The 27,515-nt window shown below is 44.6% G+C and overlaps 1 protein-coding gene across 3 annotated transcripts in view; it reads left to right on the top strand.

Annotated features, from left to right (window-relative positions):
- The window catches only part of htr4 (5-hydroxytryptamine receptor 4), a 163,847-nt gene that overhangs the window by 97,635 nt on the left and 38,697 nt on the right, over nt 1–27,515 (top strand). For all 3 annotated transcript variants that reach the window (XM_076890377.1, XM_012919349.3, XM_004552077.4), the window contains exons 4-6: nt 367–567; nt 16,448–16,601; nt 23,780–24,381. In XM_076890377.1, the coding sequence (XP_076746492.1) occupies nt 367–567; nt 16,448–16,601; nt 23,780–24,381 (957 nt within the window). The remainder of the gene's footprint in view (nt 1–366; nt 568–16,447; nt 16,602–23,779; nt 24,382–27,515) is intronic.

A 27,515-nucleotide genomic window follows, 5' to 3' on the forward strand; every position in this document is an offset into this window, starting at 1 on the left:
AGTATTCTGAGAGGGTGTGCTGCAGGAGAAGAGCTTTAGTTTTAGACATTTATTCATCTTTAAAGACCTTAGAGTTTTAAATAGCCATGCTGTGGGAGGAGCCAGATAGGTGTGGACCCTGACTACAGGGACTAGTGGTCGCTGGGTAAAATGCTGCTTCCAGCTCGGGTCTAAGGACGCAGATGGAAGCACTGTGCTCTCTAAAATACATACTTCACATTCTTAAACCTGACAGGCTCCAATGGTTATGACCTCAGTCAGAGAGTAAGTGCTCTCAGTCAGTGCGTGCAACTCTGACAACGCATGGACATCCTCCTAATGTTTGCATTTATGATGAACTAACTGATCCCGCCTCTCTTTCTTCAGGAAAATCAAGACCAACTACTTCATCGTGTCGCTGGCGTTTGCCGACTTGCTCGTGTCGGTGCTGGTGATGCCGTTCGGCGCCATTGAGCTGGTCCACCAGCACTGGATCTACGGCGAGACCTTCTGTTTGGTGAGGACTTCTCTGGACGTTCTGCTCACCACCGCGTCGATACTACACCTGTGCTGCATCGCCCTGGACAGGTGAGACCGTCTGACTGTCTGTCCTCTGTGTGTGTGCGTGTCTGATCTGCTGGAATCTACCACTTAACCTGCACCACTCTCATTCTCATTGGTCGGGGTCTCTCGTGCATGTGTGCACATATACTGAATATAACGATTGGCTGCAGGCCACATCAAACCATTGGCTTTGATTGGCTGGCTCGAGGCTATCAATTCCCACACCTCTGATGGAGGGGCTCGTTTTCTGTTCTTAATTATTCGTCATCCTGCAGGAGACTGAGGTGTGTGTGTGTGTGTGTGTGTGTGTGTGTGTGTGTGTGTGTGTGTGTGTGTGCGCATGTGCGCATGTGCGCATGTGCGAAAGAGAGAGAGGGCGTGAGAAATATTTTGACGGTTTTTCTCTGCTTTCACAGACAAAAGCAGCTCTTCTTTAATTTCAGGGTGAAGACATGTTTTAACCTTTAAGTCAAATATTCCTAGCTTGTGTTTTCTTGTCTTTTATTAAAGTTGCTTGTATCATGTTGTTTAGGATTTTGCAGACAGCTGGAGTGAACATCAGCATTTCTTCCTAACTTTTCAAACACAGTTTTAAATCCCACCAAAGTGATCCTGAGGGAACAAATTAAGCTGCACAGCCTCCTCCACCTGAAAGAGCTCTGAAAGTCAGAGTTTGTGGAATATGTATTTGGCTTCACTCGAACTTTGATCTAATCTAATGACGTTTGAAAGTAATCAGATGCTATCTGTGTACAAGTGTGAGCAGCAGCACTATTGAAATGAGTCTGTAGCAATCACAGCTAAGCAGTGAGATGTGGGTGAAAGCAGAGCTGCTGAGACAAAGCACAGTTAATCTTCACACGGACTCTGGGAAAAGATATAAAACCGGTTTCAGTGGCAAACACAGCCTAAATGTGTTTTTCAGCTCTGAAAATGCCATACATGACAAAGTTATGAGAAGGCTGGTAAAGTAACTTGAACTGCGACCCACTCCTGTGAAAATATTCACAGTATGAAGGGAACATTTTACATGTCTTCATTAGGTTATTGTACAAAGATTCAGCTGGTTGTGAGCGGGCCGAGGCTGGACTGTTTGGATTTGAATGATTTCACGTGGAGCAATCCTCATTACAAGTTGCTGTGTGGCCCTGCGGGCCGGTGCTGGATGCTGACGAGTGCTGTGCTGTGCATCATTCACTAATGATGTGTCCATAATCAGAAAACAGGCAGGACTCGGTGACCTGTCTGAGGCCTGCAGGCTGAATGCAGAATAAATGTTTAATGACTCTGACCGTTATTTATCTGTTTCACACCAGTGAGCTCCGTCTCTCACATGTGTGTGCATGTATTTTTAATGCAGAGCCACAAACAACAAAGGAGGAAATGGTTTCTTTATTAAATTATCTGGCTTCGGGAGTTTTGTATTCCTGTGTATGTACAGCTGTCTCTGCATCCTGGCACAGCTTCAATTACCAATTCATAGCAAGGCAATCACCCCTCGTTACCCTCGAGTGCCCCGTCCCCTGTGTATGATCAAATCTACTGTGCCCTGCATTTTCCTCCCCTACCTGCTAATTAGCTGCACACACACTTCCTGCTTTTAATGTGAGTGACAAAGTGCATCAGTCTGTTCAGCTTCTCGATTATAAAGTTCCTGTTGTTCCACACGCGGCCAGCCGAGTCTGTGTTTTCCTAACAGTAGCTAGATGGTAAATGGACTGACTCTTATATAGCGCTTTTCTACTCTCCCGGAGTACTCAAAGCGCTCTATACAACATGCCTCATTCACCCAATCTCACAAGCACTTTATCTATACGTAGTGCTTTCTAAGTACATTCACACACATTCATACTCCGATGGATGCATCAGAGAGCAAGTTGGGGTTAGTATCTTGCCCAAGGATACTTGACATGCAGACTGGAGGAGCCAGGGATCGAACCACCGAGCTTCCGATCAGTAGGTGACCTGCTCTACCTCCTGAGCTACAGCCACCCCACTGAAGTGCACACGCTACAAATCGCATACGTGACACAACCGTCCGCACGTGTGAAAACATACCGTCATTTTGATTAAGAGTTACAGGCAGAGGTGGGACCAAGTCATTGTTTTGCAAGTCTCAAGTAAGTCTCAAGTCTTTATCCTCAAGTCTCAAGTCAAGTCTCAAGTAATGTCAGGCAAGTCAGAGTCGAGTCTCAAGTCACTGGTGTAAAAGTCCGAGTCAAGTCACAAGTCTGAAACTTTGAATTTCAAGTCCTTTCGAGTCTTTAAAAAAAAAAACAACGAAAAAATAATGTTGCAGTTATATGCTAAATGTAAATATTAGACCATGTAATTTTAAAATCTGTGTTTTTCTCAACACATGACAAAATAGTGAACTTAGAAAATATACACAAATTGTGAAATTGCACCTCTTTAAAATGCAGCTCAATTAAACCTAGCTCCAAGAATAATTTTCACCGACAGTTCTGAGATAAGCTGCATGTTATTCTTGGATGCGGTTGTAGGACCAGCTTTAAAATCGCATGACAAAAATATCATACACATTAAAAAAAACTGTATCACCAACGTAGCCTGGACAACATTTGCTAGTTAGATGAAGTCAGCTATCTCATCGTAGCATATTTATATGCATATTTATAATCATACGGTTCTTGGAGTGAGCGCATACACTCATGAAGTTTAGTAACTTCAGGTCACTGCAACAAGCCCAGGTACAGTTTACCGACGGATGGGTACAGGACCTTGAACTGCACCGTGTAGAACGAAAGACCATCGTACGTATCATAAGTTTACCAGTCTCACAAATCGTCGTCATAAATACACATTCGTTAACCGTTTATTAATAGGACCTTTGAGCTCAACGGTAGTTAATTAGTAGTGGAAATAATTTCTGGTAGCATCACAGAAATGTAGCAGTGACAATAATACTGTATGCTGTAATCGTACTGGGCAATTAGTGATACAAAAAACCTGTTTTATCCTGTGAATAAAGTATATGTTTTTGTCAATGTACCATAATAACAGAAGCGAAACGCAATATTGTGTCAGGACAATTCACTATTTATGCACAATAAACAAAGGAGCATAGCGCGACAATTTCTGTTCAGCGCCAGACTTGCTTGTAACCTATATCACTAATTATGTTATGAAAATGACGTATTAACTACTACAAAACACTGACCTTCGTGTAAATGCTTGGAGCAGACTAACCTGTGAGCTGGAGTGTTCTGGGACGTTATATTTGATCTTTGAATGGCTGCAATCCAGGCCATCCGTCGCGTCTTTGTTACTTCGGAAACATGGCTCGAACAATTTCTCTTCAACGACGTAATCCGATAACAACCGATCTCTTTACCCGTCGGCTTCCCGTGGCTGTCATGCGACCGGCTATTGCAGTTAATAATACAACGGCTTCTTGACATTTTTGTGTTTCTTTTTATCGCTGTATAACTGATTTTAATTGAAAGCCTGCGTGCGCTAGTACCGCTTGCCACGAGTTCCCAGAATCCTTTGCGGTTCTACCCGTGAATGACGTCACATTTTCAATCTCTATATAATATGCATGTTAAATTTTATATTTGGGGTAAAATATCAAGTCTTTTCAAGTAAACCGGTTCAAGTCCAATTCAAGTCCCAAGTCATTGGTGTAAAAGTCCAAGTCAAGTCACAAGTCTTAGAACATTTTTTCAAGTCAAGTCTAAAGTCATAAAATTAATGACTCGAGTCTGACTCGAGTCCAAGTCATGTGACTCGAGTCCACACCTCTGGTTACAGGTAATGTGATAATTAATGAGAAAGGCTGGTGAGCTTTAATAACATGTCATTACTGTAAGAAGAGGCAGTTGCTTCAGAGCAGTTTGTAAACCGTAGAGCAATAATCACAGGTTGTCGTGTGTCTGCCTGTTGCGCTGAAAACCTGACGGATGTCACAGTGTGAAAGTGCAGCAGTTTTCTATCCGTCAGGCAGAGAGAGGCTGGAGCTCCATATGGTGCCCAGATTAAATGTTCCTCTGATACTGTGTAGGTAACATCCCACAAACAGACACATGGACAGAGGACAGCAGAAACAAATGTGAGCACTGGTTCCGTTACAACAACTGGAAAGCAGAAATTCTTCATATGCAGTTTTACTTCATATGAAGTGTTATTCTGTAAAACATGTAACGTAGCGTCTGCTAGCACACTTTAGCCCCAACAACAAACCTCTTCATGAACCGACGGGTCAGCTGTGCCCCGTTGTCTCGGAGGCACACTCCTTTCGAGGTAGAAATCAAGTGTGTCAGAAAAACATTTATCGACAATGTGAATGTGTAGAATAACCATGGCACGGAAACTGAAGGAGAAACTGTGGAGCTGAACCAGAGGGTCCTCATTTATAGTGAGCATGAATATATACACCTGATAGGGAATGTTGTAAAGTACAGCTGAGCTCATGTTGAAGCCGCGGTGGGGCACAGTCTGCAGGTTCTTATAAAAGCAGTAATCCTGTCCAGTAGGTCCAAGTTTGGGCAAAGCACGCCGATGCTCTCTGGTCTCAGGGTGCCAAATGTTGTTCTGGACTCTGAGGGTTAGCCTTTTTTGGAAATGCATAAAAGTTAACCTGGAGGCTTGCTTTTGGTTTTTCAGTTGCTTTGGCTTAAGTTGCATTAATCACTGTGAACTATCCTCACTGTGTGATCACCCGGGCCCCCCCCCCCCCCCGGGTGATCACATAGTGAGGATCACTCTGCCCGGGGGCACTCGGGCAGAGTTTCCTGACTAAACTTCAGTATTTGATGTTCTGGGAATGCTAATGTGAGCCAGTGTGCTGCTCTGTAGAAACAGCAGAGGTGGTTCGTTACAGGAGAAATCAGAAAATGGAAAAAGCCTGTGATCCAACAGCTTTAGGTCCTCCTTCAGCCGCAGTAACTCACAGTGATGGTTCCTGCGAGACGTCATCAGTCTCTCTTAGCACTGTGCAGGAGTTTTGGTCCGTTCCTCTTCACAGCGTAGCTTCAGGACTGGACTTCTCCTGCTGTGCTGTCATGAACTTTAACCTGCTAACTGACAGCTACAGATCTGAGGTTGTGCTCCTGGGTTTTTGTCTTTGCACTGTCTGAGGATGGGCTGAATGTGTTGCGGCGTCCACGATACCTAACCTCAGCTTTTATAGACGTGTTCACTGCTGATGATCAGCTAATTTTGATTAGCAGCTGCTCCTTTCCCTCCTAATTCCCATGGCAGCGCAGCGATGGACATAGTTTTTCACAGGACTAGGGGCTCTGGTTCTGCAGGGGGGAGGGGTGCTCTGGTTCTGGCTCTGCTTTCAATAAAAGAATGCTGAACAGAAACTTGTAACCTGAATCGCTCCCACGGCTCGCTGAGATGCTGTACAGAGGCAAAAGCATGTTCCACTGTGCAGAAACCTGTGGAGCAAGTTGGATTTCACAGGAAGAACTTTGACCCGGGCTGAGCTCAGTGCTAATCGTGAGTCTAGTAGAAAGAAACCAGGCTGGGGGGGAGAGTCAGTGCTCCTGCAGCTCAAACAACCATCACATCGTGTGGGGAGAAGTGAGCTAGCAGCAGACGGAAAACCACTACAGAGAGGGAAGATCTTCTGTTGCACCTAAAAAGATGTCAGATGTCAGACCAGAGAAGTTATGAATTATAAATCTGTGATAGAAGCGTCTGCTGACTGCATGTGTGGAAGGAAGCATAAACACAGCAGGAACACAACAGAATGTCCATGAAAGAAACGCAAATGTCTCCATCTTAACGTATCATTTTTCCCCTTTGTTTTTTGCTACATTCATACGTAGAAAATATGATGAAGTGATGAAAGACAGATGAAAGATGCAGAGATGTTTTATCTTCCATCTGTGAAAAAATTACTTTTCATTTCTCCTTTCAGCTTTAAAATTATTAACATTTAATTTTTCACGTGTTTATGACACACAGACAGGCAGAGTGTATGTTTGCCTCCAGCGAATCATTTTTATGGGGCGACTCGGCCAAACCTTCATAGAAATACACGTCTTGTTATTTTTTTCTGCTTTGCTAAAGGTATTTCATGTTCTGGGTCGCTCACTCATTATCGTTCATTTGTCCAGACATGACCGACAGCCATGTAGAAGCTGCACAAGCTTCTTGACCTCACAGATAATCAGGCTCATTGTACATAACCCCCTTTAGATTCCAGGCACACCTGTACAGGCCATCTGGACTGGCTCTCCATCTGAAGGGTCTGAATAAGCTGAGAGTTGAATCCAGCGATGAGGAGGCACGGTCAGCTCCTAGCTGTCTTCATCTGAGCGCCTGCCCTGCTTCCTCTCCTCTTAATGATGTAAGCTCTAGCCGTGATGCTGGGTTATTGCTTTAGTGGCGAGGATACAGGCCCCAAGGATCATTTTTATTGGCTGGAATGACTGTTCATTAGATGTTACAGACACAAACCGAATCCTGAACTGTTATTCACAGAATTACAAGGTTAATGTGCACAGTTCACTGTTTAAGCATTTAAACATTTAAGCATCGAGTCTGATTATAAATCGTTATATCATCACATCAGAAATCACTACTTTAACATAACAGCTATGAGCTACGAGGATGTCTCTGTGGTGGGGCGTGGTCATCCGCAATCACGCCCACCGAGTTAAGACATTCAGGGTTGTTGGGGTGTGTGGTGGCAAGGAGTATGTGCGGCCTGCAGCTGAGAGCTGTAGTCGCACTGTGTGAATAAAGTTGGCTCTCAAATCACACCTCTGGACCCGTCATCTTTGCCACAGTCTTACACTAAATGTGGAGGGAGGAAGAGAGCTTCATATCCCAGCCAGTGTATAATTAGGTCCATCCAGAGTCCTCGAGCCTTCAGGGTCATTAGTCCGCTGTGGACGAATATGCAGCAGCTGTTTGTTGAAGGCGGGTCCTCCTGGTCCTGCACACATCTCAGCCGTCCTTGATGATTTTATTCAGACTCTCTCAGAGCTCGTCCTGAGCTGGACCTCTGGACCATGTTTGTGCTGTTGGAGCCCTTCGGAATATTTTAATGACATCATGTGACCAATAACGGGGCTGCTGTGATGTCACTGTACTAACAGACCGTCCAAGAAATCTGAGCTCCGGTTTTGGGATTTTGTTTGAATAAACTGGGAGATATCCATGATTTTGCTTAGCGGTACAGTCTGTGGTTCCAGCTTCAAGCTGATCACTGTATCACTCCATCCTCTCCACAAACAAGATCCTTCCAGAAAACTCCCAGTGTGGGGTAAAGCGCTAACTGACAGACGACTACACCCGTCTTTATACGCAGGAAGTTCGTACGTGGAAGTGCTTGAACTGAGACACAGCACCTGTTTCCAGAAGGCCACCAGAAAGAAAAGCACAGGTGTGGCTAATAACATGGATTACAGAGAAGCTGGAATAAAACTAGAGTTGCCCACTGTTCACTGGCTGTGGCAGTAATCCATGACAGCTTGACTGGAGTCACCCGGATCCAAGCGAAATGGAATTCAGCCATTATCCAGTCATTTATATTTGAGCTTAACTTGTCCAAACATCTTGAGTGAACGGAGACATTTGAACAGCAGCTGGATTCTTCTTCCGTCAGCCTGAAACAGGTCAGAGGTCACCATGGCTGCTGGAAGAACCAAATAAAGCTGAGATTCTGAAAACACTCAAGTTCAAACAGAAGCTGTGTGTGTGCGGGTTGGAGGGGTGCAACAAAAAGAATATTAGACATCAAGTGTTTCACCAATTTTACAAAAATATATATTTGAAGGGAGCTGGAGAAGAAAAGAAGAGAAAAGAAGAGAGCAGCTGCACAAGAAAGCTTCTTATTCATCTGCTGAGCTGAAAAGAAGTGAATGAAGACTAAAAATAGCAGAAACACCTCGAGGACGATGCTACGAGTAAAAGGCACAAAAACACTCAGAGCTGAATCAAATCATTTTAAACAACAGGATAGAGAACAGTCTCTATCATCATGAATTCTGCTTTCACAGAATCTGATCAAAGATGTCATCACATTAACACATTAAACAGATCTCAGTCTTATAATATTACTGGAAAGTTTTGCTGTCAGTGGTTTGTGAATGATCCAGTCTGAAAGCAAGTTGGTCATGTTCATGACCAATGTAAAAGTAATCTATTACACACAATTTACTTTTACTTAAAAGCAATGTAGGATAGTACTTAAGTAATCAAAGAGAAAGTAATTTCTTACATTACTTTTTATTACTCCATAAAATGACCTGATGCTACCTGATTTTCCCAATGAACTAAAAGCAAATATGAAATCATCCAAAAAGACTTCAGAGAGGTCGTCATGGTGATTCTGCTGTAGAAAACCTGCACAGGTAGAAATGAGGCTGACTGCTCAGCTCTGCCTCTGTTACCTGCTGAAGTTCAGGCTCTGGCTGCTGGGCTGGGGTCTGCATACACTCGGGGTTCTTGGTTAGCTTAGCATTAGCATGCGGTCAGCACAGATGTTTCTGTCCTGGACAAAGTTCGCACTTCACATCTCAAATTTGTCCTTAATGCTATAAAAAATTGTAACCTCAGCGCTGTCAATCGTGAGCTGAAATCAGCTGATTGCAGCAGCTGCCCACCTGACGTTCAGACACGTAACTGAAGAACCTTTGTAACGTGAGTGACAACATAATTGTAACTGTAGTGTGGTTTCTGAATTCATCACTGGAAAATGTAATGTGATTACACCCCCAGCTCTGTCAGTCACATAACTCATGAAAGTAACACAGTGTTCAGAGATCATCCAGCCCAATGACCATCAAAGCCTCAATGAGAGGCAATAAGAGCAGCTGGTCTGAGCCTGCTGTAATCATCCATGACATCCAGGACTGTTATTATATATTTATCTACATTGATTCATGTGAAATGTGTTATTCATGGAGACTCCCTGGTGAAGTCAGTCCATAGAAATCAATACTAAAGTGGATTTTAATTATTCTTGCGTTTTTAGATGATTTCATTTGTGCTGAATTTTACAGTCATTTTATTTTTGTCTGCACAGCAAAATGAGGTTTCTCAGGTTGCTGTGGGCCAAGGAGAGGAAATCTATAGCGAGGTCTTAAAGCAAAGCATCATACTTTTTTTATTGAAAACTTCATTGCTCTCAGACACGTGTATCTTCGGAGTAGCAGGAAATTGTCTTAAAGCTGTTTTCCTATTTTTACATTTCCATCCGAGAAGATACGCATGTGAAGGAACATTTGGCGGCATGCGGGTTTGCTTGTTTCCAGAAATCAGCTCTGATATTCTCAAATAAATGATGAATTAAAATGTAGAAAATAAACAGGGGGAGTGAATTGGAGGCCCGCGGTCACGACATTTAACTGCACTGTGTGTCTTTGTGCTTTTGTGCCCACTGTTGGCTCTTTGTGTGTATTTCAGCTTTCATACAATACCGGGATTGACAGTGGAGCTGGACACACCGGGGAGCTGTGTCACTCAGACCTCCACATCCACACTTAAATAATCAATCTGCAACCTTTCTCCACGACTATTTTAGGGATTCAGATAGAAAAGGCCCTATTGACCTTTTTTAATGCCACTGCACATGCAGCCCACACTCTCACTCCAAATTACCGATGGCTGTGAAATGCCAGTTGCCGCAAGTAGGTAATGAGGGAGGATCACAGCAGAGGAGGCAGAAATAAAATGTCCACAGAATACAGCTGTGATACAGCAGCAGAGCAGCCTCAGTCAGACTTATGAGGACACACAAAGGTCACAGAAATACCAAGTTTGGAGTTCAGCGGACAAACCACAGTCAGGCTGGGCGCTGATTATTTCTAGAAGCTGCAATATTTGCTTTTTTATCACTTTGGAGCAATACAGCATCGACACGCAGCAGCTGAGCACAAACCTGAGCTCCAGCCAAAACTGAGTGATGGCGAAGTCTGTGACCCACACCGCACTGTGCACACCACAGAAACACTCAGTGACAGTACATGAATATTTGAAATAAAAAAGTTTATGCTGTGTGTAAACATCTGCATGTTCTTGTCTCCGTCACAGCTGGAACAAGCAGAACAAGCCTGTGTGTGTCAAAATGTGAGAGCACAAGATTGTGTCATCACACGCTGTGGAGTCAAGTAGAAGTCGTACACGTTTACTAACCTGATCAATGAAAGCTTTGATTCCACCATCATAGAGAAAAGTTTTCTGTGTGTTTGCTGCTTGAAACAAGCTTGACAAATGCTGAGGGTGAACTCAGGAGTGGAGCAGATCTAAACATTTAACACTAAACAAGTGAAAACGCATCCAGTGGGACCTCAGAGCTGGGAGCTCAGCTAGAAAGGTGCGAGGGATGGCGTGACAAAGACAAGAGGGAGACAGACACAGTAAATGCACAGCAAGGCAGGAAACAAGGCAGGAACAAACCAGGGACAACAAGACAGAGGAAGCAAAACTGAAAATAATGCACATGAGGTGAGGGACTATCAAAACAAAACAGGAAGTAACTAATATAAACACCGGGACTAAGACACATGGGCTTGGCACAGAAACAGAGGTGAACAGGCATGGAGACATGAGTGACTGGCACAGAGAGACTGACCAGGGAATAACGGGAACTCAAGGAAGAGGAGAACAAGGCGTCTTGATGCATTCTCAATCATCCAGGGAAGTAAATCTCCAAAAAGTTGATTCTGTTCATCTGGACGTAGCGTTTTGTGGGAGAAACGTTTCATCACTCATCCAAGTGACTTCTTCAGTCTCAGCTGACTGCAGGTTTCCCCAATCTTATAAACAGTACATTTGCATAATGACTGAAACCAGCCCACTGAAGGAACAATGGGCTGGGAGGTCAGTTCCTTAATCTTAATTATGCAAATTCTCATGACCATTGATCAATGGTTCCATCTGCCTCCATAATGACATCTCTCACCTTCTCAACAAAATCCAGGGTGTTCTGGATGTGGTGTTCAGAGCTGCCCACCAGCGGGTTGAGGATCGAAGCCAGAAACTTGGAGATGTTATAGGTGACAGAGTTGATCATCCAGACAATTGGTCTTAAAGGTGCACCCTGTTTATGTATTTTTGGTAAACCATACGGACTTGGTGTAGATTCCCCTGGGTATAGCCTGTGGTACGAGGTCCGGTCAATAGCCTTGTCTTGTTCTAACTGCTTCAGACAGTCTATCACCCTCTTCCTGTAACCACTTACTTGGTCTTGTTTCAGGGGCTCATAAGTATTTTCGTCACTGAGTTGTGACAAAATTTTCTCATAATAGTCTTTCTGGTTTAGCAGTACTGTGCACCTACCCTTGTCTGCCGGAAGGATGATAATGTTGTTGTCATCACTAAGTGATGTGAGTGCCTTCCTCTCCTCCATGGTGATGTTGGATGCTGGGGGCTTTACATTGCTGAGACAGGCCGAAACCTTCGTCCGTAGTTGCTCTGCTTCCACTTCTGCAATATTGTTGTTACGAATTGCTGTTTCTATGGCTGTGATCAGCTCCACTAGTGGGATTTGTCTCGGTGTTATAGCAAAATTCAGCCCTTTAGCAAGGATGTTTTTCTCTGTTTGGGTGAGCTGTCTGTCAGACAAATTCTTCACCCACTTGTCCACATCCTCGGTGTTGCATCCTTGTCTCTTCTGGTCGCTGAGGACACTCTCCGTATTTTGCGGCGGTTTCTGACGTACAACAAGTAAGTCAGTGGGTTTTGGTCAGTGGTTGTTGATCAATGGTCATGAGAATTTGCATAATTAAGATTAAGGAACTGACCTCCCAGCCCATTGTTCCTCAGTGGGCTGGTTTCAGTCATTATGCAAATGTACTGTTTATAAGATTGGGGAAACCTGCAGTCAGCTGAGACTGAAGAAGTCACTTGGATGAGTGACGAAACGTGTCTCCCACAAAACGCTACGTCCAGATGAACTGAATCAACTTTTTGGAGGAGAACAAGACGACTAGACCGGGGAGAGACAAAAGGAAAAAGTAGATGAGACGGGGACACAAAGAAACATGGAAGGGAATGACAAGAGACACGAGGCTTAAACTATACACAGGCACAGGAGACAAACGTCTACTAACGGACAACACGAAGTAACAAAACCTGGAATCACAAGCAGGCGATTACTAGACAACGCACAGAGAACACGGGGAAACATGATAACGAAAACAACTGAGAACAAAACCCAGATAAGAGAAACTCTAAACACTAAGAAATGATGTGAGAATCAGAATCAGAAAAGGTTTTATTGCCAAATGTTGAGCAGGTTTACAACATTAGGAAATTGCTGCGGTGATTAGTGCAAACATACTGTCATATAACGCTTAAATAGACATGAAAATAAAAATAAGAATAAGAATTAAAAGTACTAAGTAGATAGATATATACATGAGTGCAGGTGGTGATCAGTGCCAAACATGGAATGATGCAGTGAACACAGCGTAGGGTCATGTGTTAGTGGTGGGAACAGTCATACGGTTATTGTTCATGAGTCCAACAGCAGAGGGGAAGAAACTGTTCTTATGGCGAGAGGTTCTGGTGCGAATGGACCGGAGCCTCCTGCCTGAGGGGAGCAGGTCAAACAGACTGTGTCCAGGGTGAGAAGGGTCAGCTGAGATCCGAGCTGCACGCCCCAGTGTCCTGGAGGTGTACAGGTCCTGCAGAGATGGGAGTCTGCAGCCAATTACCTTCTCAGCAGAGCGCACAACATGCTGCAGTCTCTGTTTGTCCCTGATAGTGGCTCCAGCGTACCACACGGTGATGGAGGAGGTGAGGATGGACTCGATGATTGCAGTGTAGAATTGCATCATTGTCCGTGTTGGCAGGTTGAATTTCTTCAGCTGCCTCAGGAAGTACATCCTCTGCTGGGCTTTCTTAATGACGGAGGTGATGGTGGGCTCCCACTTCAGGTCCTGAGTGATGGTGGTACCCAGGAAGCGGAATGAGTCCACAGAGGTGATGAGGGTGTCAGTCAGGATGATGGGGGGAGTGGGGCTGTGTGCTTCCTGAAGTCCACAGTAATCTCCACTGTCTTCTGGGCATTCAGCACCAGGTTGTTGTGGCTGCACCAGGACACCAGACGTTCAACCTCCCTCCTGTAGGCAGACTCATCCCCGTCCGAGATGAGTCCAATAACGGTGGTGTCATCTGCAAACTTGATTAGCTTGACAGACTGGTGGGTGGAGGTGCAGCAGTTGGTGTACAGGGAGAAGAGCAGGGGAGAAAGAACACAGCCCTGAGGGGAGCCAGTGCTGATGGTCCGGGAGTCCGAGACATTCTTTCCCAGCCTCACATGCTGCTTCCTGTCCGTCAGGAAGTCAGTGATCCACCGGCAGATGGGATCAGGCACATTAATCTGGGAAAGCTTGCCTTGGAGATGGTCTGGAAGGATGGTGTTGAAGGCAGAGCTGAAGTCCACAAACAGGATCCTGGCGTAGGTTCCTGGGGAGTCCAGATGCTGCAGGATGAAGTGTAGGGCCATGTTGATGGCGTCATCTACAGACCGTTTGGCTCTGTATGCAAACTGCAGGGGGTCCAGGAGGGGAGCCGTGAGGGTCTTGAGGTAGGAGAGAACCAGGCGCTCAAATGTCAACCTGACACAGAGGGACGAGAGACCAAATACAGAAATGGGATTAGACAGGAGTACTCTCAAAAAACAGAAAAACCAGGAAATTCACACACAACAAGCTGGATGTAGCTATGTAAATACACACACACACACACACACACACACACACACACACACACACACACACACACACACACACACACACACACACACACACACACACACAGATTAAGCACACTTTAATAATCCCTGAGGAAAGACAATAAAAACAGTAACAGGCTGAACTATTTAAATAATACTTTATATTACAAAGTTTACAAAGTATAACAAAGAGCTCTAATATATATACAAATATTTCAAATTAAATATCAAGAATATTACAGAGCTGAAATATATAAGTGTGGCAGGGCATGGTCTGTGGTGCAGCTGTGGGGGAGGCGGACACACCTGAGCAGCATCAGCAATCACACTCTGCTTAAAGCAGAATGAACTGGGTCCTGGGGGCGTCGTTGTTGTTGGTGTGTTTGGCTGGCAACTGAAAAGCTGCAGTTGCGTGTAAGTTATGACAACCGGAAATAAAAGAAAGTGTTGAAAAGTCAACGTGTGCAATATGTGGCCCTGTCTGCTACGTCTGTTACAATAAGATTGACATGTTACTTTACCCTGTAAAACTTGTGGGCATGTGCAAAAACTATTGCAGTATACTGATTGGTTAAACTGCTATTTTATCACCTGAATATCAAACACCACCTTTAACGCAACAGCTTAAATCAAGTAGAAGAACTCGTGGGAGTCTTCTGTTCTGTATTCCTCGTATTTCTGACTTCTAGTTATATTTTTGGACTTTTACAGCATTCTCTTATTTGTTGGTGGTCTGCATTTCCCTCTTCAGTTCTTATTGTTCACTTGCTGTTGCATTTCTGATAATTGAGTACGCCTCTGTCTTGTTTCCTCCCAGCTGTGGTCAATCCTCATTACTCCTCAGTGCGTGAGGGTGTCTGCTTACCCTCACTGTGTGTTTTCGGGTTCCTGTTTCTGGGTCTTCACCTTCTAACCATCCACACAAGACTGCAGACTCTGCAGCTTCAGCACAGCAAGAAGTTTTACACCTGAAACAAACATACGGCGGCTCACAGAAGCACTTTGTGTGCAGGAGGTCAGGAGGTCCATTTTGGTTGGTTGACTTTATCTGTTTCCTGTCACGGTGGAACAGGCGTGAGCTCAGTGACCAGATAAAAGTGCAGATATGGAGGCTTTGTTCCCATGAGGAACACCACATCTGTCATCAGAGCTTTGATAAAAGGATTAATCAGCCTCTTTATCCTCATCCTTCTCATTTCTCTTTTCCTCTTCCTCCTTTGTTTTTATCTTTACTTCCTTTTTTAATAGCTTCCTCTCCTTCCTTTGGTTTCATGTCTCTCCCAGTCTGTTGCTTAGACTGAGACGTGGAGCTTCCCTCAAGTGTGTGAAGAGGCAGAAGTTTGATTGAACATCACAGGGAGGAGTTTGTGTTTAATAGGGCAGGGTTAGAGTTAGGCCAGAATCATCATTATTATTGATTTTAAATAATATTTAAAGGAATACCCCACGACAGGCCCAGCCCCCTGTGTGCAGTGTTGGGTTACTGGCAGATGCAGCAGAGGATCCGGGTTTGTGCCTCTGGGAGACAAGTGGCTGAACGGTGTGAAGAAAAGGCCTCAGATGGTCGTGATGGTGTCAGCATGGCTCCTCTGGTCTTCAGCTGAGCCTTCGGGATGCAGAATGGGGCAATAAAACTGTGATCGAAGGGTGGGATCAAAGCAGAACAGATGGAGGACAAAAGCAGAAAGGCGAGACGTGAGGGCTGGATGAGAGAAGAGGTACAGAGATGATGATGATGGATGATGATGAGAGACAGGCTCAAAGAAAGACAGAGTGGAAAGAGACATTACGGGAAGGTAATGGGAACCGTTTCATTGCTGAAGTCAGTGCTAATTGGTGGCTTTTATTCGCGGTTAGCATGTTTTTGTAAATGCAGGATGGTGGAAATGTCCTCTTGTCTCGCTCTCTGAAACTGGAAAACAGAGCCAGGAGGTCGGGGGGACAGAAGCCAGTTTATTCACAGTGACTCTTTGTGTTTTTGGCTCTATTCATGGATTTGCTCATTTATTCCAGGCAACAGAAAATAAAATCAGAGATGCTCGGACTTGTCGATTCCTTTAACTTTCACCTGCTCTACCTCTGCTCTACCTATCGAACCATTTCACAGCTCGCTTCCTTTTCTTCTTCTTCTCTTTGTCAGGTTTGGGGTGAAACTGTGTGTTTGTGGCAATTTTTAATAAGTGTGTGTGAGTCGGATTCCTGTAATCATACTTACGCTCTCTCTCTGTCATCTCCCTGCAGATACTACGCTATCTGCTGCCAGCCTCTGGTCTACCGGAACAAAATGACGCCCATGCGAGTGGCTTTAATGATCGGCGGCTGCTGGGTCATTCCCACTTTCATCTCCTTCCTGCCCATCATGCAGGGCTGGAACAGTATCGGCATCGACCACCTGGTGAGTGCTGCGGGCTGGCGTCCGCGTGGGAGGGGGGATCTTTTTCACAAGTTCGTGGAAGTGAAAGCTGCCCGAGGAGACACAAAGACGAGCCAAAGATGGAAAAAAGCTGAACAAAATATGTTTAGCATAAACATTTTAAAAAATTGGATTCTGGGAAGTTTTGTTTACACGAAGAAGAAATGCTTCATGCGTCACTGTGGCAACAACAACAACAACAGCATATCAGACACAGAGACAGACAGACGAGGCTGCCGACACCACAGACACAGGGTCGAGTTGTGTTTGAGTTCAGTTTAAGATCCGCTGTGACACAAGCGCCATGCAAAGAACGGAAACAAAATGACGCGCTCACAGATTCAGTCTGGACAAACGGGTTTCACTCACTCTTTGAGGCTTTCAGGAAAAAACTCGTCCCTTTAAATGTTTATTTCTTCTTGCCCTCTGAAAGTTTTCCATCTGAAAAAGAAAATTCCTAAAATCACTGAGTTCCTAAACACTGAGACGAGCGCCCGGGACACTCTGGAAACACTAATTTTCCCTGGAACATCCCAGAATATTTACACGTGTGTTTCCCTCCCACCAGCCTACATATTCCTGTGTATTATACTGTGGATGATTAACATCCAGATGTAAGACAAATGAAAACAGTGTGAGCAGAGAGGTCAGTGTGGAGCTCAGCTGCCTGACGATGACCACACCTTACCTGTCTCAGGTGTAAGAACTCTCTGATCTTCTCTCCGCGTGTCGGGAATAACTGACTGAGTATTAATGAGGTCACAGCTTTGGTGTCATGTGCAGAAACGTGGGCATCTCTGACTTCAGAGGTACACCTGTGAAGCTGCAGGTGAGGCTCACTGATGTGAAGGCCACATTCAGCAGCTCGATGACCTCTGACCCCTCAGTGTATATCCATGAAGTCATTAGAATAGTTCCTGAGACCAGCATCACTGCCTTCTGATGCACATGCAGTCATTCTGACTATAAGCTGCCTTAAATATGGAGAATGCTCTGAGTTCAGGGGTAAAAAGTTAACCTTACTGCCAAACCTCTGCTTTGTAAGCATGTCAGATACAGTGGGGCAAAAAAGTATTTAGTCAGCCACCGATTGTGCAAGTTCCCCCACTTAAAATGATGACAGAGGTCAGTAATTTGCACCAGAGGTATACTTCAACTGTGAGAGACAGAATGTGAAAAAAAAATCCATGAATTCACATGGTAGGATTTGTAAAGAATTTATTCATAAATTAGGGTGGAAAATAAGTATTTGGTCACCTCAAACAAGGAAAATCTCTGGCTCTCACAGACCTGTAATGTCTTCTGTAAGAAGCTTTTCTGTCCCCCACTCGTTACCTGTATGAATGGCACCTGTTTGAACTCATCATCTGTATAAAAGACACCTGTCCACAGCCTCAAACAGTCAGACTCCAAACTCCGCCATGGCCAAGACCAAAGAGCTTTTGAAGGACACCAGGAAAAGTATTGTAGACCTGCACCAGACTGGGAAGAGTGAATCTACAATAGGCAAGCAGCTTGGTGTGAAAAAATCAACTGTGGGAGCAATCATCAGAAAATGGAAGACATACAAGACCACTGATAATCTCCCTTGATCTGGGGCTCCACGCAAGATCTCATCCCGTGGGGTCAAAATGATCATGAGAACGGTGAGCAAAGATCCCAGAACCACACGGGGGGACCTGGTGAATGACCTGCAGAGAGCTGGGACCAAAGTAACAAAGGTCACCATCAGTAACACACTACAACAGCAGGGAATCAAATCCCGCAGTGCCAGACTTGTTCCGCTGCTGAAGCCAGTGCATGTCCAGGCCCGTCTGAAGTTTGCCAGAGAGCACATGGATGATACAGCAGAGGATTGGGAGAATGTCATGTGGTCAGATGAAACCAAAGTAGAACTTTTTGGTATAAACTCAACTCGTCGTGTTTGGAGGAAGAAGAATACTGAGTTGCATCCCAAGAACACCATACCTACTGTGAAGCATGGGGGTGGAAACATCATGCTATGGGGCTGTTTTCCTGCCAAGGGGACAGGACGACTGATCCGTGTTAAGGACAGAATGAATGGGGCCATGTATCGTGAGATTTTGAGCCAAAACCTCCTTCCATCAGTGAGAACTTTGAAGATGAAACGAGGCTGGGTCTTCCAACATGACAATGATCCAAAACACACCGCCCGGGCAACAAAGGAGTGGCTCCGTAAGAAGCATTTGAAAGTCCTGGAGTGGCCTAGCCAGTCTCCAGACCTCAACCCCATAGAAAATCTGTGGCGGGAGTTGAAAGTCCGTGTTGCTCGGCGACAGCCCCAAAACATCACTGCTCTCGAGAAGATCTGCATGGAGGAATGGGCCAAAATACCAGCTACTATGTGTGAAAACCTGGTAAAGACCTATAGTAAACGTTTGACCTCTGTTATTGCCCACAAAGGTTATGTTACAAAGTATTGAGTTGTATTTTTGTTATTGACCAAATACTTATTTTCCACCCTGATTTACGAATAAATTCTTTACAAATCCTACCATGTGGATTCATGGATTTTTTTTTCACATTCTGTCTCTCACAGTTGAAGTGTACCTCTGGTGCAAATTACTGACCTCTGTCATCATTTTAGGTGGGGGAACTTGCACAATCGGTGGCTGACTAAATACTTTTTTGCCCCACTGTATACTCTGTGTTCTCTGCTGTTTAAATGTGGAAATCTCTGCTTTAACCCATCCACCTTCCACTCGGTGAAAACAGTCCACTGAGACTGAGGTGTTTCGCTCCATATAAGCCACAGTGATCACAAGGAACAGAGACGATTTGCTCCTGCGCCCCCCTGCAGATGTGGATCGGGCTGCCCTGATGTTGGGACGAGAATGGGGCAGATAACATTCTCACTTAGCTGTGACTCAGTAAAAGTGATTCCACTCTGCCCGACACACAGCCTGAAGAGCAGCACTGGCCCACAGAGCACCTTCATCCTCTCCACCATCTCCCCCTGATCATATTTATTAGGGGTGGGTTTTAATAATCGATTCATCGATTAAAATCGATTCTGGCTTGGATAACGTGATATCGATTCATTAAAATCCTGAATCGATTTTTTTATATAAATGTATTTTGCCCAAAATTCCAGAATCTCAGGTGAAATGTCACAAAATTTTGACAACCACCAAACATTTAAAACAGTAAATGAGAGCAGGTACACGGCTTCTGCACAAAGACGTAAACACAAAGCGCGGACCGCAGATCAGAATCAGTGAGATGTCGCCTTTCTCACCCGCACGGACACAGTCGGGGCTGAAAGCCGACAGCTCGCTGATTCTGATGTTTCAGATTTAAACTTTTTAAAATTATACAAAATGCAAAACGCTTAGCCGTGTCTCTAATAAAACCTCTGTAACTTCAGAGGTAATGTTCATAAATTGATTAATGGTTTTCTTTCGTTTTTGATCTACTGCAGAATATTTTTATAAAATCATCTTCATGTTTTTCTGTGTTTTATCTTCAGTAATTTGACACAAAGGCATCTGCTGTGACGCTCACACCTTTGGTAAAGTCTGGAAAGTGTCAGCTTCCTTTTTATAGATGCAACAATATGTAAATGTACTGATCTGAATTCTAATATTTCTGACTGTCTGAGGCAAGATTTCCCAGATTCAAATCGAATTGAATCGAATCGAATTGAATCAAATCGTGGATCGAATCGATTCAGGAACTTGTGAATCGGAATCGAATCAATTCTAGTAATCAGTGACGATACCCAGCCCTAATATTTACTGTCAGTCGGTATAAATCCACTGATTCAGGCGAGAGCAGGTTACTACCTCTGTGATGAGTGGATCAGTCAGTGTAAGGTGATGCAGTGTAGCCATGACGTGACCACACAGTCAGTGAGATGTGTGTGTGTGTGTGTGTGTGTGTGTGTGTGTGTGTGTGTGTGTGTGTGTGTGTGTGTGTGTGTGTGTGGGTGTCCCTGTCTGTGTGTGAGAGTGTGTGTGTCTGTGTGTGTGTGTCCATCCTGCCTTACACACTCATTTATATTCCTCCAGCTGTCTCGGTTGCTGCTCGCTGTTTTCAGAGGTGATGGGCTCTGGTGTCATAAACAGTCTGATAAATAAAGTCTTTAACAACATGAGCATTGCGGAAATCATTCTCACATGTGTGTGTGACCGAAAACAAACACAGAGGGAAGGTTAGAGAGCGAGTGCACGAGGAGACTGTGAAAGAGAGAGAGATTGTCCCCTGCCACCTTTAACCTCGCTCACCCCGTCCATCTTCATCGAAACGCCAGCAAAACTTTCTCTGAGCTGCCTGTCAACACAAGGACCGGGGTCACACAGACACACATAAAGTCATAGACACACACACTCACACTGTGGCAGCAGCTCTCGTGGGGCTCGTTAAGCTGCTGAGTGTTGCAAGTGATTTTGGCACAGATCACGTGGAAACGAGTGTTTTGTGCAGACCTGTCAGGCAGCTGGGGCTCGTGTCACTGCTGTTTCTGATGTGCTGATGACTTTATGAAGACAGCTCTGTGGTTTATCCTGATCATTTCCATCAGTGAGGTTTGAGTCTTTCAGGTGTTCCTTCATTGTGTCACCTGAGCTTTTTCTGAAACACTCTGCCATACTAACATTTACTGTTATCATAATGTTCTTTTAATATTCTGATCATTTCAGCTTTGTGTAACTTCATAAATTAGACCGACGTGTCCTCATAGGAGTTTGGAAGTTTCTTTGCATGCTTACATTAATTACATTTTAAGGACACATGCAAATAAGAATGTCCCCGGAGTTTTGCTGACTGTAAATGGAGCTGTTATAAGTGGTACAGCGAGGAGTCGTGTAGTATTTGAAGAAAGATTTGATCCATGATTAATGTCACATCATTGCACTGTGGAAGGAACTCACCTGACAGCCAATGATTAGTTTTCTATTTTTTTGCCTTCCTGAGCATCAGAACCAGAGCATAGCAAGACTCTACCAACAAAATGTAAGCAGCATATTTTATAGGAATAAATATCAGATATACCGTGTTTCTACACTGTAAATGGACCTTTTGATCACATCATGGGTCACTGAGCAGGTTCAGTGCTTTTCCTAAAAATGCCCAAATCCCGTATCACGCCAAACAGACAAACTAGACTCTTGAAAACTAAAAGCACTATTCTAGTGCTTTTAGAATAAAAGCACTAGAATAAAATAAAATAAAAATGATCAAATTAGAATGAACGACTGCAGAGAGCGCTTTGGTCCCCGTTAGTTCAGTCATTACGGGCTTTGATGGATGTGTTTCTGGAGACAGACATCCTGCACAGATTTTCCTGCCTCTGACACGTGCCCTGCATACAATCATCGCAATGCACTCTGTCCTCTCACACCTGGACAACAACAACACCTACGCCAGAATGCTGTTTATAGACTTCAGTTCAGCATTCAATACAATCCACCCCTCACAACTCATCAGGAAACTGACAGACCTGGGTATCAGTTCCCTCATCTGCAAATGGTTACTGGACTTCCTGACCAACCGCCCCCAACATGTCCGGCTGGATAACCGCTGCTCATCTACCATCACAATGAACACCGGTGTACCACAAGGCTGTGTGATGAGCCCTTTCCTCTACTCCCTCTTCACCCACGACTGCAGACCTGCTGATGGTTCCAACACCATCATTAAGTTTGCAGATGACACCACGGTGATTGGCCTCATCAGTGACAACGATGAGGCCGCCTACAGGGAGGAGGTGGATCGTCTGGCTGAGTGGTGCGACAGAAACAACCTGCTGCTTAACACCGAGAAGACCAAGGAGCTCATCGTGGACTACAGGAGGAATGCTGACCCACATCCACCCATCCACATTAAGGGGACGGCTGTGGAGCGTGTGAGCAGCTTCAAGTTCCCGGGAGTCCACATCTCCGAGGATCTCACCTGGACGACCAACTGCTCCAAGCTGGTCAAGAAGGCTCACCAGCGCCTCTTCTTCTTGAGGACTCTGAGGAAGAACCACCTGTCCTCAGACATCCTGGTGAACTTCTATCGCTGCACCATCGAGAGCATCCTGACCAACTGTATAACAGTCTGGTACGGGAACTGCTCTGCCTCGGACCGGAAGGCGTTGCAGAGGGTCGTGAAAACTGCCCAGCGCATCGCCGGAGCACCACTTCCTGCCATAAAAGACATCTACAGGAAGCGGTGTCTGAAAAGGGCTGGGAAAATCATCAAAGACCCCAGTCACCCATCACATGGACTCTTCACCCTCCTGCCCTCTGGGAGGCGCCACAGGAGCCTCCGGACTAAGACCACCAGGTACCGGAACAGCTTCTTCCCCACAGCTGTCAGACTCCTGAACTCTGCCTCCTGACATCTGACCCACGTTAAACTCATGGACTGAACATACACACACCCACAATGGACAACTGTACCCTCAAACACAATAATAACATGGACTGAACCACCACTCACAACCACTAGCACTTTATATAGCCTCTGTAGAAACTATCTACACCCTCACTTATCTTAACTGCACTACTGTATAGCTCTGTGTAAATAATCATTCTGTACATTCGATAATCTTTAATCCTACAACTGTTTACAACTTGCATAGTTCCCATTTCTGTATAGCTGTATATCTCAGATTTCTGTAAAGTTTTTTATTTCATATTCTGTATAGTTTTTCATATTTATATCCTGTTCATATCCTGTACATAGCTTGTACTCACTACAGCCTGTACATACTTATAGTTATAGAATATTCACAACATACTTCATACCGTGTACATTATAACATACCATAATAGACCCATTTCTGTAATATACTCACATATCTATATTATTGCTAATATATATTGTAATATATCTATATCACTAAAGCACTTCTGGATGGATGCAAACTGCATTTCGTTGCCCTGTACCTGTGCATGTGCAATGACAATAAAGTTGAATTCTATTCTATTCTATTCTAAAAACGATGAATGTAGTAAAAGCTGAACTCAAGTAAGAAAATTCACCCAGGAAACTGAATTTAAAACCAAAGGTCAAATGAAATAAGAGTAAAACTAGAGAAAAACAGATAAAGTGGAATAGCTGGTCGCATGTTACGGACGGCAAGGTCAGCTGGTCGCAGCAGCGAGCTGAGCCTGTGTGCGCACTGACTTTTCTCCCTGCTCTTTCACCAGATTAACGAGCGGCGCTTCAACAACAGCAGCAACACTACGTCCTGCGTCTTCATGGTCAACAAGCCGTACGCGCTCACCTGCTCCTTGGTGGCCTTCTACATCCCTCTGGTCCTCATGGTGCTGGCCTACCAGAGGATCTACATCACAGCCCGGGCGCACGCCCTGCAGATCAGTATGCTGCAGCGGGCCGGAGGAGCTGGTACCAGTGCCGCCGGGACTTCTGGTGGGGTTGGCGCCAGTGCACCGGATTCTGCCGACCATCAGCGCAACCACCGCATGCGAACAGAAACTAAGGCGGCAAAGACGCTGTGCATCATCATGGGCTGCTTCTGCCTGTGCTGGGCGCCGTTCTTCGTTACCAATGTTGTGGACCCCTTTATAGACTACACCGTGCCCGAACAGCTGTGGGCTGCCTGCCTGTGGCTGGGCTACATCAACTCCATGCTGAACCCCATCCTCTACGCGTTCCTCAACAAGTCCTTCCGCCGTGCCTTCCTCATCATCCTGTGTTGCGGGAGGCAGAGGTACCGCAGACCGTCCATCCTCGGCTCCGGCGCTCCGTGCACGGCCACGCAGATAAACGGCTCCACGCACGTGCTCAAGTAAGTCCTGTCCCACCCAGAGACCGAAGGTGTGCAGTCATACTCAGCCCACCCATTTACAGTCATACAGCACAGTGTTTATTGGTCTGCACACAGACAAGCTTGACCTGGATGCTGTGGGTGTGGGTGCTGTTGCCCCTTTTTTCTCTAAATGTTGGGAAAACATTCAAAACTAATTGAACATTTAGGAAAACTTGCACGACATCTGGTGCACGCAGGCATTTTAAAGTTTCAATGTAGCTTGTTGGTATTAGAGCACATGTAGCGCAGGGTTTTACAGTCACCCCAGACTTTAGTGTATTACTGCAGTATTTCTGTTTATTGGTATTTCAGTAGTAATCTTTCATCACGCCTGGGTTGAATTGAGAAAACTGTGTTTCCATGTGTGTTAGAGACGACCTTATCTCTGTAAGTACCCTCTCCTGTCCCTGCACACTCAAACGCTGCCTTGGCTTCTGACTTGTCCACCTAATTCAGTGTGTGAAGGTAGAAACGTGTTTAACAGCAATAAGGACACGTGTGTTGAATATGTTATTTTTTCAGTGTGTTTTAATAGAAGGATCTTATCTGTGCTTGGGAAAGACAAATGATGCAGTGCAGTCCTGTTTCTGCTGGAAGGGTCAAATCATCAAGCAGAGGCTGTTTATGTGACTGAAATATGAGTCATGTATGTTTAAGAAAAAGACAGGAAGTTGTTACATCTGCAACACCTTTCATCGCCGCCTATTACACAGAAACATGTAGCCATAGGTGGACATCATGTCTTCATACAGGACACAGGTTCATACAGATTCTGTCCCTCTGTTCCCTTCGTTATCCTCAGCCCAGGTGTTCTTAGCTCCTCACACTCCTTTTAATCCTGCCTACCTCCTATTTAAGGTACTGTGCAGTGGTTCAGGAGTATACAGGAGTATTTCAGGTGCTATGCAGTATTTCAGGTACTATGCAGTATTTCGGTAGTATTTCAAGAGTATTTCAGGTACTATGCAGTATTTCAGTAGTATTTCAAGAGTATTTCAGGTACTATGCAGTGTTTCAGGAGTATTTCAGGTACTATGCAGTATTTCAGGAGTATTTCAGGTGCTGTGCAGTGTTTCAGGAGTATTTCAGGTACTATGCAGTGTTTCAGGAGTATTTCAGGTACTGTGCAGTGTTTCAGGAGTATTTTAGGTACTATGCAGTATTTCAGGAGTATTTCAGGTGCTGTGCAGTATTTCAGGAGTATTTCAGGTACTGTGCAGTGTTTCAGGAGTATTTCAGGTGCTATGCAGTATTTCAGGAGTATTTCAGGTGCTGTGTAGTATTTCAGGATTATTTTAGGTACTGTGCAGTGTTTCAGGAGTATTTCAGGTACTATGCAGTATTTCGGTAGTATTTCAGGTACTATGCAGTAATTCAGAAGTATTTCAGGTGCTGTGCAGTATTTCAGGAGTATTTCAGGTGCTGTGTGCAGAATGTGAAGCAAACTCCTGCTCAGGCAGACGTTGAGCTCTACACGACTGTGAGCTACGGTTTTTGTGTGGTTTCAGTTTTCTCAACCGTTGCCATACCTGTTCATTCTCTGCAGGACACACACATAGATGTCAGATATTGCTGGAGCCTTCATGTTTGAGTCGCGGGGCGTTTCTGTCTTTCCTGTCAGCTCTGCTGTGTTCCTGCCGCTGTGGAATCAAACTGTTTTCATCCACAAATGTTCAAACTTAACATCAAATTAAATTTAGTCTGCAGAACTGCATGCTAAATTTAATTTTGCACTCATATTAATATTCTATACCTCCATAGCACAGTTTTCCAACAGCGCATGTTATTTGCTTTCGGGAGGAAGAATCCATGGCGTTCCATAATGAACGTCATTAGAAGTTGGATTTCCTGCGTGGTGACTTTTTAAAATATTTGTACTTATCCTGTACTAATATTTGACTGTAATACCAGTGTTATAGGCATGTTATTCACCACAAACACATAATTAAGCCTCCTGGTGTGACACTCCGTGCAGCACCACCTCTGGACTGGAGGACATTCATTAGTCAGTTAGTTTTGCGCTCCCTGGTTAATGATCAGGATCTGTGGGCTCTGTGGAGGCACAACAATGTGTGATCTAATGTACTGTATACCAGCGGTCCCCAACCTTTTTTTGTGCCACGGACCGGTTTATGCCCAACAATATTTTCACGGACTGGCCTTTAAGGTGTCGCGGATAAATACAACAAAATAAAACTAGTACCGGTACCGAAAAAAAGATTTATTCATAACACACGTGAAAAGACCCAGGAAAACCGAGTTAACGATAAAAACGATAACAACATAACGCTGAAAACCGATAAAAACCCTGAAAACCATACATTTCACACCAGAGCCTCAACTCTCGCGGCCCGGTACCAAACGACTCACGGACCGATACTGGTCCGAGGCCTGGGGGTTGGGGACCGCTGCTGTATACTATACTGTATCTGGTGCTTGTGTGACCTCTCAGATTAAAAATATCCACATTTCAGAGTTTGACAGTCACGCTCAAACACCCACAAAGAACCTAAACATACAAATGTGATTCCCAGGATACCAGCTACATCTGCACACACCTGGCAGGTGACAAATAAATGATGCATCGCTCTGTCCATCATTTCTTTTTCTTTTGGATCCCTTTGGGATCCAAGATTGTCCTCCTCATGTCTCTGTGTCGTACTCTGTATGCTCCACACTGCTAAAGAACATTTTCAGCTTATTACCATCACTCTTACCAGAATTACCTGTTGTTGCTGTTCCCACAACTAATATGGCTGATAAGACATGGAGGAAACAGACGCAGCATCCATATTTAATATTTAGCATCATGTTGCAGGTAAACGATCACCTTGTCTGCGATGGTGAGACTCGAATCAGCTTCTGATTCACTGATCGCAGATAAAGCACTTTGGGTGTGAGAGATGATAATCAAGTAACTAACATCAATTTACATAATCAAAGTAGTTTAAAATAAAATCAAAATTAAATGTAAAATAATGAAAAAATTTCAAATTAAAACAGGTTTCTTGGTGCAAAGACAGAAGAGCAGGTGTGTCAGTCCTATCACCTCATCACCTCATTGAGTAATGTAATCAGATTACATTTACAGTGGTTGTCTTTGTGGAACAGTT

This window comes from Maylandia zebra, linkage group LG2, assembly GCF_041146795.1.
Source record: "Maylandia zebra isolate NMK-2024a linkage group LG2, Mzebra_GT3a, whole genome shotgun sequence".
In the NCBI taxonomy this organism is placed as follows: Eukaryota; Metazoa; Chordata; class Actinopteri; order Cichliformes; family Cichlidae; genus Maylandia; species Maylandia zebra.